This window comes from Papilio polytes, unplaced genomic scaffold (assembly GCF_000836215.1).
Source record: "Papilio polytes unplaced genomic scaffold, Ppol_1.0 DF823923.1, whole genome shotgun sequence".
Classification (NCBI taxonomy): domain Eukaryota; kingdom Metazoa; phylum Arthropoda; class Insecta; order Lepidoptera; family Papilionidae; genus Papilio; species Papilio polytes.
In genome coordinates, this window is record NW_013525281.1 from 4,897,401 (window position 1) to 4,909,088 (window position 11,688).

Here is an 11,688-nt window from a genome sequence, read left to right on the forward strand (position 1 = left end):
TTGTTTTACATCTGTGCCAAATTTCAATAAGATATGTTGAACCGTTGCAGAATGATCGAGTAAACATTAAAAAACTAAATTAATGAATCCGACGGGAACCGTAACTTATCCCGGGATAAAAAGTAGCCTATGTGTTCTTACAGATTATGCTCTAAACCTGTGCCAAATTTCATGGAGATCCGTTCAGCCGTTTAGGCTACAAACGCTAACAAACATCCATCCATCCATCTAAACTTTCGCATTTATAATATTAGTTATATTATATAGTATTGTACTTGACTAGTTTATATATAGTTTGTTAATGCCAATGCACTTTAATTTGTTTTTAGGTATATGCTTTAATAAATTCTGCTTACTTCTGTATAATCCGTGACATAGAAAGAAGATGTCCCATCATGTTCCGCCCATAATCCAGGGAAAAGCCTAAGCCAGGTATCATCTCCATACATAACGGAGTGTCTACCGCGCGAGGCCGCCACACGCAGCACGCTGTCCCCACGGACAGCGGGCGCACCGAAGTTCAGTGCTACGTCCGCGAACGTTGAAATACTCCCTGTCATCATAGCCTGAGGAAATATACACGAAGGCTCATACCAATTTAGGAAGACAGTAAATTTACATGTCTACAGTTACAAAAACAAACAGTGCTAAGTAACAAAAGTACATGCAGTTTTAAATTGTCATATTGCGATGATATAAGCTTTTAACAATTAATAGGTTTAATTTTACTTAAAAACAGCAAGTGTATGTTCAATTTTGTTTGTACTAAAATTAATAAATTGTTTAAATAAAACTGTGCTCCTCTCTACAGTCCGTTCTGTGTGTATGGGCCCTAAGAAAACAATCAATGCAATGATTCTACAAATTACCTTTTTAACAGTGTTAGAAATTAACACTAAGTTAACATTAATTTAAAATTGCTGAATTATGAGTACTATTGGCGTGTAACTAGAGAAATTTAATGCCATAAAAATGTCGGAAATCAATGTAAATAATTTCTTCAATGGAATATAAACCTTAATCAGTTAGAAATAAAGACTGATTATAATCTAATACAATGTTGTGATTATTTGCATTTAATTACGTTTATGTTGAGTAATAACAGAACATGCGGAGGGGCGTGACGGTTTTCTAACTTTTCCTGATTAACTGAATATCTATTTAATGTCTAATTTTAAACAATTTTTTTTTAATTGTTACATTGCCTATTTTACTTTAAAAAAACAAATCAAATGACACCTAATATTCTTTAAAATGTCATGGTAATACTTTTATTATTAACTATAATATACTAGACACAAAAAATCTATTAATAAATATCATAACATGCACTAATGAAGCAGTACTACTCGTATATAATATTTACAAAGCAAATAAATTACAAAAACATATACAAGCCTACAAGCAACAACAAAATTAATTCATGCAACAATTATTGCTCACAATACCAAAGAAAAAACAGTCTTTTTCCAAGTTTTAATATTTAATTGGTAATTTTCCAATAAGTTCTTCAAATGTGCAATGTTTTTTCTTTGGCTAATGATAATGTAAGGTTGTAATAAAGCTGTAATATATTTTTAAATTATTACTCAAATAAATTAACAAAATGGATGTTGTATGAATATTTGATTTATTTTACAAGTGTTTGTAATTTTGTTAATATGAATTCAAACTTTTTTATAATGTTTAAATTAGTGCTTGACCATAATCCCACTAGAAGAAAGTGGGGATGTGGTCAAAGGGTAACAAGGATTTAAATAAGTATCTATTCACCCTTCTCTTGAAGGCACTCATATCATATATACTGATGCTGCTAGCTTAATCCATTCCTTTCCTACATATCAGTAAATAATAAGAATTTACTATGTTTAAAACATTAAAAATGACAGCTTAACTATGTATACTTCAATGTAGGTACAGATTACTTTCAGACATAACTACATCAAAGTACAGGTGAGTTAAGATGTGTATTTTTAATTACATTAGTATAATGTATGTAAGTTTTAATAAATCAATGTATATCTTTTTGACCGACTTCCCAAAAGAAGGAGGTACTCAATTCGTCTGTATGTTTTTTTAGGCTTTTATTACAACCCTACATAAGTCTAAAGCGAATATTTAATAAAGTGACACTTGCAAATATATCTCTCCAGAAGTTAATGGTGCGTCTCCATTGTGCTTTCTCCTTTTTCCTCTCGGGTGACTGTACATAAGTAACATGATGTACATATGTTGTATTTGAATAGAAATTATAACTTAAAAAAGTAAAATCCAATTTTCTTTGGCATTGTGAGTAGAAATTTTAAAATTAACTTAACTAAATCCAATTAGTATGGGCAGTTTTTTTGCATTTACTGAAAATTATTTATGTACTTGATATCAAATGATCACTATAAATGAAATTACACATGTTTTTTAATTAATTTATAGTCTAAATAGATTTTTAAATTATTGTCTAAAGAATGATAACTCATTACATCAAAAAAATATCCACAAACAAGATGCATGTAATTATTTAAAACATAAAACATTGCTGTATTAAATAATCTGTAAATGTGTTTTATTTAAAAAAAATGAAAGCATTAACTAACCTTAATCCTAGGCATAGTGACTGTGGGTGGTTCAGCAACAGATACATAGATACAGGCTGATTTGTTCTTTAAAAGTTCTCCCACAAAGGGCATATATTCCTCCGTGGCAAAATCATATCTCAAGCCATCTATTACCATAAGTACCACACTATGTTCACCAGCATTGTATACTTCTTGACCGTCAATACTGAAACAAGGAAGGTAGATTTTTTTATATGTATTACATGTACTGCACATGTTTTCTATGGAGGATAAATAAATTTTCATCGTGGTATTCAAGAGTGTCAATATCAACTGTGGTAAAAATTGTATAACCTGATAATCTTTGAGTAATTTAAAAGATTAAGTAAAAGAATACTAACCCAATACCATCTATAAAATTAGGTAAATCATCCATATGAGCAAACTTTCCTGAGTGATATTTTAATGGAAAGAATCCATATAAAAATAGTGTCAGGGCACCCAGAGCCAGCATCAGCAACCATAGGCCAGTCCATCGGTGTTGCAGCCAAGACAACATCACGACTGATTAAAGAAACCGGCGAAAGTAAAGTCTTTAGCAAAAGATAACGTTCACTATATGCATTCACTGATATTCGTATTAACACGAATACGGTTCATACCACATGTACGCAATCACTTCCACCAGATATTGCATAGCAATTAATGAAGGTTAGTATTTCAATCGCGTTTCAAAATACAGTGTGGCCGGTGATAAAGTACTACGCTACAAGAGTTGATAACTTAATTGAAAACTAAAATAATAAATATAAGATAACAACTAATATCATGTAACGAATAACCACAAACGCACCCCGGTTTCTGAAAATGAAAAATAACAACATTCCGGCATTCCTTTCTTATCAACTTTTTGTAGATTTAGATATCAAAGGTGGATTTCAATAAATCTTATTGACGTTTTTTGGCATTGACATTTCAGTGACATTTTTAATATTTTATCTGTGAACTAAAGTTTTTCGGGCGTAACAAGTGTTGAGTTGAGTTTATTACAAAAACATTTATACACTTCTTTACTTCATCTCTCAAGAAATATTCATATAATTAATGAAAGATCCCCATAAAACTTCAACTAATTGTACTTTAAAAAGTAAAGTATAAAACGTATTAACCTTGTATTTTTCTATTAATAACCGCGAAGTTCATTTATTGTCAAGTTCAAGAGAGCGTACGTGTTTTAAATCTATTTTAGTAAATGAAATTCATTCATCATGTGGACATTTAGTTATGACGTATGAAACAACCTACTGATGTTTCGAAAAAAATTAAAATAGTCTGCTTCATCACCTTCACAAATGTACTAAATTCGGTATGACAATTGTTTTGGAATCACACCTACGTTTTATTACGTGTTACGTTTTCTCGATTACTCTTCACGCATCACGTATTAAAGTGACAATAAATTTTGGAAATAGTTTTTACTTACTTATGACATAAATGTTCTCTAGTACATATTATAAGCAGATACTTACAAGATACTACCCTACCTCATGAGGCGGAGACGGAGATGAAGTAACTGGTCCTTCGAGTCGGACGTTAAAACATAATTTCAACGGCAACGACTGGGACTGTTTGAAAGCTGCATGCCAATAGTTTTGTACTAAGTGCATATAATTTTTTTCTGTATAGAAATATTAAGCCTTGGAAACATAATTCCATAATTCCTTATCCTATTCCATTATCTTAACCAAACTAGGAGTGAACTATTGGTTTTAAATTGATCGGTTTCTTTTTAAATGGTTATATGAATAAAAGGACTGGTTATTAACTCACTTTCTTACAAGATTTAGAGTTTAATATCGATTGATTAATCTCGTTTTAATATCTGTAAGCCAGATCAATCCTACTGAAGTCGGGAATGATGTAGTTTGTAGTTCAAGGTGCTTTCCCGCTGAGTCACACGGTGTGGGCCGCTGAAAATTCTATTTAAATCAACTCATAGCTGTTCCCGCCGTAGTCTCTCGAGCACAGAGCAGCGCGCGCCTGCAACGAAATAATATCAACGCAAAGGTAACACTTTTATTCTATTATTTTTTCTGCATTACTTTAATTTTTTATAACATAAAAAAGGGAAATAAAAACATTGATAAAATGTGATTTATGCTTATAAAAAGTTTGGTAAATGAGCTTGGTGGTGTTTGAATTTGTAGAGAGATGTGACTTTTGTCGCAATGTTTTTGTTTGTCGCATTTTTTAATTGGAATAAAAATTGTTATTTAAACGTAAATTCATTATAATTTCATTGTTATTATTCTCGATGCCTAAATTCTTCTGCAATATTAGTTGATTAAAAATGGACACAAAAGGCTGTGTTAATGTTATGACACGTTTCCCAAAATAAGTCGTACAATTTATCGTTACAGACTTACACGGTAGACATTGAATTCATCATTCTTGGCATATAATAAATGATTGTGTGTCGTTGCATCAGATCTAAAAATGCTCCAGGTGAATCATACGTGGAATAGTTCCAGAACTATTCTCGCATTTACAATCTTGTTTATTGATTTCTGAAACTTCGTCAAACATTTAACCTATCAAATCTTGCAATGTAAATCTGCATTGTTTATCGACAACGATAGATTTTCCGCGATTTCATTACTTTTTACATATTGGTCCGAGGATTGTCCCTGCAATAGTTCAATGTTGCCATATATTGCAAAACTTCCTCATTTATTCGTTTAATTAAAACAGATGCAATCGAATTCATTATATGTTATGAGATAATAAGAACTCACCAAAATTTTGAAACACCATTACATTTTACATTCTTGTTTATAGAATAAAAAACATCTCCCTGGCATCGGTTACTTGCGATCAAATGAATTAAGGTTATCGAACTGCTATACAATAATTTATTGGCAATGAACAATAAAATCTAAAAATACTAACTATTTCAGATACCTACATCATGTTTTGTTTACCTCGCTATTTGTAGCGTTGATGCAAAAGTTATTTTGATCATTTTATGAACAGTTCTAGTTTCTTGTAGATAATCAAAATTGTTTACGATTACGATTATTGTAGACATTTACGATTCTTATTTTGATATGTATATACCTTATTATTTATTATGTTATTATTATCATTAGTGAAGGAATTTAATTATGATTTTAGTAACTCTCTAAATACCCAAAATTGAAAGTGTTAGTAAATGGAATTTGAAATAGCTTTGATTTGATATGGTGACTGTTATTGTAATTTACCTGTTTTTATTTCCAGATGTCGATAGTTCCGATGATGTTCCGCGACTGGTGGGATGACTGGGAGCGCCCCTCCCGTCTTCTTGACCAGCACTTCGGTATGGGCCTCCGCAAGGACGACCTACTGTCTTCCCTCTCCTCGCTTCCCTCCAGTTCCCTTTTCAGGAACTCCTACTTCAGACCCTGGAGGACTAACCTCGCCAGGCAGGAGTCCGCTTCCACCATTAACATGACTAAGGAGAAATTCGAAGTATGTATTATTATTATTTTATTACAAATCCAAGAAATATGAGGGTTCTAAATAGCCAATGTAGCAAGAGTATTGTCGTTTGAAAACATAGCTTATTTATTCGTAACTGGCAAATAAGGAATGAAATTAAAAATAATTTGCAGTTGATTTACTAGCCACAATTAAAATTAATGTATTTTTTTCCAGGTCATCTTAGATGTGCAACAATTCGCACCAGAGGAGATCACCGTAAAAGCGACGAACAACTGCGTAGTGGTCGAAGGGAAGCACGAGGAAAAGCAGGACGAACACGGCTTCGTGTCTCGTCAGTTCACACGTCGGTACATCCTACCTACAGGGTACGACACCGCGGACATCGTCAGCACGCTCTCCTCAGACGGAGTGCTCACTATCGCCGCCCCTAAACGTCCCCCACCGAACAGCGGGGAAAGAATCGTACCCATCACAAAAACTGGCCCAGCCAAGCAACCCGAACCCCCCAAAACGGAACAGCCAAGAGAACAAACTGTACCCATCGTCACATCCCCTTAAAATAATCCCGTTCTACGAGACTTCGATGTAAAATCGATGCAACGATCGAATCATGAATAGCATTTATTTTTAAACCCGATGTTGGCCAGCAACGGGTATTGATTCGAAAACGAATTAGATAATGTAATGAAAACATCACTTAAAATGTATAAATTGTAATAAACGATGTTGTAATATTTTTTATTCGCTTGTTTTATTCATCATCTTCACACTATAACTAAGTCTCCGTCTCCATTGATAGTCTCGGAGCCTAAGTCATATGAATGACTAAGTCATAGTTAACTACGCTGCTCCGCTGCTATATTTAAACTTTTTCGCCGAGATGAGCAGGTTGCATTGCGATGTTTCCTACATTGTTAGAACGTTGGATGAATGTACATATAAAATACGAAAAATCAAAACGACATTTATATTGGGGACTGCACCTGAACGTATGCATAAGATTCCGGTCTGGGTCAGTCACATAACAACTGCTCCACCGACGCTCTTTCATTGTTATAAGTAAATTAAATTTATAACAATATTTACTTTCACCCGCTACTGCATCCGGGTGAAATTAAAAAAAATAATTAAAACATTGCCTATGTTACTCATTGACAACGTAGCTTTTTAATGGCGATTTTCAAAATCGCCCCAGTAGTCTTTGCGTAATTTCACTACATTCAAACAAAGTTTTCCACTTTATAATATTAGTAGTATTATTATAGATATAGGATGCATCAAATTATTATTAGTTACTAATTTTTTAAAAGAAGATTATATATCACTTCAGGATAAACTAGCAGTAACCCAACAATTTCTTTTTTACTCTTACCGCCATTAATATAAGTTGTGTAAATTGTAGGACAGTGTCATGTTGTTTAGTTAAAAAAATGAAAAATATATGTCAAATGGGTTCGTAAAAAATTGTTTATTTGCACCTTCACAGGTCGCATTACTGAGAAGCAGTTAAACATAGTCGCAATGGAACAGGCAAACCGCGACCGTGCATTAATGTTCAGCAAATGTGAAATGCCACAAAAAGCAATAACATCTAGGGTTACCTCCATGTTATAAATATGGGACTAACTTACAAGCTTTTATTAATCTATATGAAAGATGACGAAATACAAATTAAATGGTTTTTAAATCAAAAACAGACAAATATCAATCCACAAAGAGTTCTCTTTTAGGCTTCGGAAAAGGAAAAAATTCTGTAATTTTTTCAGTTTAGGTATTATACTATTTTGCAAGACTTTTTACATGGTGCTATAGTTAACAGCCATCATACAATAAAACACCATTTAATTTGGGAAATTTGATTACTTCTGGGAACACTCACTTATAGAGAAATGAGTTCTCTGCCAAAGAATAAATAATCATACTAATGTTATAAATGCAAAAGTTTACATGGATGTTTTTTAGAGTTTGTAGCCTAAACGGCTGAACGAATTTCGATGATATTTGTAATAGATGTAGGGGATAGTAGGGAAGGTCACATAAGCTACTCACTTTTTTTTTAAATCCCACGCGGACAGAGTCGCGGGCGAAAGTTAGTGAACAATAATTCCATCAGTCGTTAGCAAAAGACAAACCGCGAGACATGTGTAAAAATGTCAAAGAGCTCTGACAAACTTTCTATAATTTAACATGGCAAATTGTTAGGCAGTAATAAAGGAGGTGTTTGACTAATTTAATTTTCTCGCTGAGTCTCGCTGCTCAATAATATTGTTAATTTATCATTGTCCCGAGGGTTGGGGCGTGAGGAATGTCGATACCCTGCGATGCGTACTTGATGATTGTTTTTGCACTTCGTCTCTATACTTCGTACATTAATCATTTGGAAAAGTTCACTTTAAATAGATAATTGTAGCTATTTTTATTGTACGTATATGTCAGAAAACAAAATAATCATAAATTACAAATCAGTACTAATTACACAAAATGTTTGTCTTGATATAGTTAAATGTAAAAAAATAGCAGAAAACTTACAAAAAGTACAGTTCTAAAAAAGTTTTTCTAGTAAACTGCGGTTTTGGAATAATTGGTTTTAAGCGCCATCTTATGACAAAATTAAACATCTTGATAATTATCAAACACTCGCGCCATCTGTAGACTAGTAGTTATTTTGTAGACATTCGCAAGCGTTTGTTCTAATTTTTCTTAAACTAATTGCCCTATAATCTGTACTTTTATTTTAATTTAGTTTTAATTTAGAATGAGAAACTATTTTTTTATTGATATTGGGACGATATTGGACGGGAAGTGAAAAATGAGAATATCTGGGTGCGCGGCAATGCACCCGACGTGGCGAACACGGCCAAACACTATTTTCTCGATCACTTTTTCCTATCCTGTTTAAAAAGTCGAGTATTATTACACTGAATATGTACTTATGTATAAATTCGCATTACTTAATGTTTAAAATAAAACTATAGAAGCAGTAATGTAGTGACGGTAATAGATCTCATAGTAATGTATCACTTGGTGTAAACGGCGGCGGGCGGGCACGGGGCCTGAGGGCGGGCGGCGGTCAGAGGAGGGGGGCTTCATCAATCAGCCCGGAGCGATTACAGAGTAGCGTGGCCCAAGTTATTAGTTGCCCGCGTTATTTTTCTGTAATTGTTAATATTGAGTTGGTATTTACATATCTATAGATAAAGAAATATATTTAAAAATAAAAACTATAATAAAAGTTGTAACGAAATAGCGAACATTTTACAAAGAATCGCAATTCAATTTTAATACTATTTAAGAAGAAAGTATTTTTTTATTTACAAAAGTTACTGAAGGTATAATAAATCTTACTAATATTATAAATGTGAAAGGTAAGATGGATGTTTGTAAGAGTTTGTAGCCTAAACGGTTGACCGGAACTCGATGAAATTTGGCATAGACGTAGAGGATAGTCTGGAAGAACACATAGGCTAGTCACTTTTTTTTAATTCTACGTGGCCGGAGTCGTGGGCAAAAGCTAGTATACGATAAAAATGATCACTAACGAATCAAGTCAAATTATGATCTATATAAAAGTATTAAATTCTATGTTTATATCGCTTTTGTCTTGTATTGGAGCGCAAGCATGTCCGGTGTGCTACGTTCGACAAGCGATTGATCTGCCGGCCGCATTAATTGTTGCTGTCTGAACCTAGCGCCCCCTACCGCCGCCCCGCACCAACCCCGCAACGATCTGTCTTCTACATTATATACTTTAGCAAACGTTTTACATTAAATCTATCTATCTTAACACAGCAGACACAAATTGTTTGTTTAATTCACTCCCTAAGTTTTACTGTCGCACTCATAGTCCGACGACAAACCCCGTAGATTTGTTATGGAAAATCTAATGTAGGGGACTGTTGTCATAATACATTGGTTGCATTGCAGATGACCTTGGGCGTCGTTGACCACCTCTGTGTTTCGGTTACCATATATATGGTACATATATGTGCTAGCATCTACGCCATACTGTCGCACTTTTATCGAAACATATTGTCTGAAATTGGAATTACAATGAAATCGTGTTTGAATTTCATAACCTAACCTACGTAGATTAAACCTCAGTTAAGAATAACTAAGCTAAGGTTCTCCGGTTTAAAACTTCGTGTTATTTACATGAACTTGCAGCTGTCATTCCATCCTTATTGCGCGGGCCTGAAATACCTTAAGCATTTTGATTATATAGCCATAGAGCCAGTTGTAGACTGGAAACGACAATTTTATAAAACAACCAGAAACTCTGTTATTTCACGTTCGTATAATGCTGAGTTTCTGAACTTTCCCTTTATTTTATCGCTATCTTTAGCCCGAGACTTAGTCCGCTTGAAAAAAAAAAACAAAAGTGTATGTTATCTTCCATACTATCCTCTATATGTGTACTAAATTTAATCGAAATCCGTTCAATCGTTTAGGCTACAAACTAACAAATATCCATCCAAAAACAATCTCAAAGAGCCTACTAACAATTGGTGTCTACCAGATTCTAAGTTTAATGGACATAATTATTAAATATTAAGGGCCCGTCCCATCACTGGCTGATAGAGGCTCAGATAGCTTAAAAATAGCGTCACTAATAAGGTAACAAAATCCGATATTTCCATCACATATTTTATACGTTAGATTGTTATTAGACAATTTACAATTTGGTGGTAAAGGCTCATAAATTTGTAGATCATACGTTTGTAAGCATCTTTGTAGTTATAAATTGGGTGAGCAGAAATTGATGCTGTAACCGTTTTTGTAACCAGATCCATGCTATATCGGCTTAGGTAAGGTGACGACATGTAAGTTCTTGCTTTGCGTAATACTTACAGCATTATAGTATTATCGTAGGTCACTCTATCGGACAATAACGACGTGCGTTACAAGACTTTGTGTAGTAAATCTATAGGATTTTGTAGATAGATTATAAAACTGTTTGGTGATAAGATTGTTGGAATAGTCTATAAAAGTATTATTTTAATGTTGTGATTTTTGAGTAGTAACTATTTTGTTATCCTAATATAATTAGAGCAGCTGCGAGTTTCATTTGTTTAAAATTGAAGTACGATTCTGACCTATTCGTAAAAACATTTGGAAAATGCAGAAAATTCATTCATCTATATAATATAGCTTATATTACAAATGAATATTAAGTATTTAGGTACTCGAAGATAAGTAAAAAAACTTTGGTTCACATCTTTGTATTTTTCAAAAAAAAAAAACAAACAAAATCTTATAATCGTTGTTGATTTGCGATATTATTCAAATTAACAAACTAAACATGATTTAACAAAACATAAAACTTAACATATTTTAATATATATAATACTACATATTTGATTATTTACTTTTACATTATTACATTTTAAAATCAATAAGTAATGAAGTCTTTATTAATATGAATTAATATTTCAATGCACATATATTCAACGACGATAACTGTTATAAGTAAAAATCGCAACGCTATACGCGATTAACGACGCGATTATTTTATAGCTTGGAATAAAAACAATACAAGCGAAACGGGCGGAGCGTAATAACTGAAATATCGGTTTGATATCGCGCGGTTTGATTCGCCGTGACGCCGCACGCCCTGGGGCGGAGCCACGCCGCGAGGGGGGGGCGCAGTGTTGCC

General features: G+C 33.3%; 3 protein-coding genes across 3 annotated transcripts in view; 2 read left to right on the forward strand and 1 right to left on the reverse strand.

Moving 5' to 3' along the window:
* The window catches only part of LOC106102122 (GPI ethanolamine phosphate transferase 2-like), a 12,020-nt gene extending 8,502 nt beyond the window's left edge, over positions 1–3,518 (reverse strand). The window contains exons 1-4 of the mRNA XM_013281532.1: positions 3,406–3,518; positions 2,954–3,116; positions 2,592–2,778; positions 357–566 (exon numbers count right to left, since the gene is read on the reverse strand). Coding sequence (XP_013136986.1) covers positions 357–566; positions 2,592–2,778; positions 2,954–3,116; positions 3,406–3,436 — 591 coding nt within the window. The 5' untranslated portion in view covers positions 3,437–3,518. The remainder of the gene's footprint in view (positions 1–356; positions 567–2,591; positions 2,779–2,953; positions 3,117–3,405) is intronic.
* A 996-nt stretch (positions 3,519–4,514) lies between these two features.
* LOC106102372 (protein lethal(2)essential for life-like) lies at positions 4,515–6,776 on the forward strand. Its single transcript, XM_013281824.1, has 3 exons — positions 4,515–4,619; positions 5,832–6,062; positions 6,249–6,776. Exons 2-3 carry the CDS (start codon positions 5,832–5,834, stop codon positions 6,591–6,593), a joined length of 576 nt encoding a protein of 191 aa, XP_013137278.1. The 5' UTR covers positions 4,515–4,619; the 3' UTR covers positions 6,594–6,776.
* A 780-nt stretch (positions 6,777–7,556) lies between these two features.
* LOC106102123 (protein dead ringer) overlaps positions 7,557–11,688 on the forward strand; it is a 104,049-nt gene continuing 99,917 nt past the window's right edge. Inside the window, exon 1 of the mRNA XM_013281533.1 lies at positions 7,557–7,631. Within this exon, the coding sequence (XP_013136987.1) occupies positions 7,557–7,631 (75 nt within the window). The remainder of the gene's footprint in view (positions 7,632–11,688) is intronic.

What these genes read in the sequence shown, in the direction of transcription:
- LOC106102372 (XM_013281824.1), top strand. Translation starts at nt 5,832, where the DNA reads ATGTCGATAGTTCCGATGATGTTCCGCGACTGGTGGGATGACTGGGAG. An exon ending in TGACTAAGGAGAAATTCGAA is followed by an intron (nt 6,063 to 6,248) that starts GTATGTATTATT and finishes ATTTTTTTCCAG; the next exon opens with GTCATCTTAGATGTGCAACA.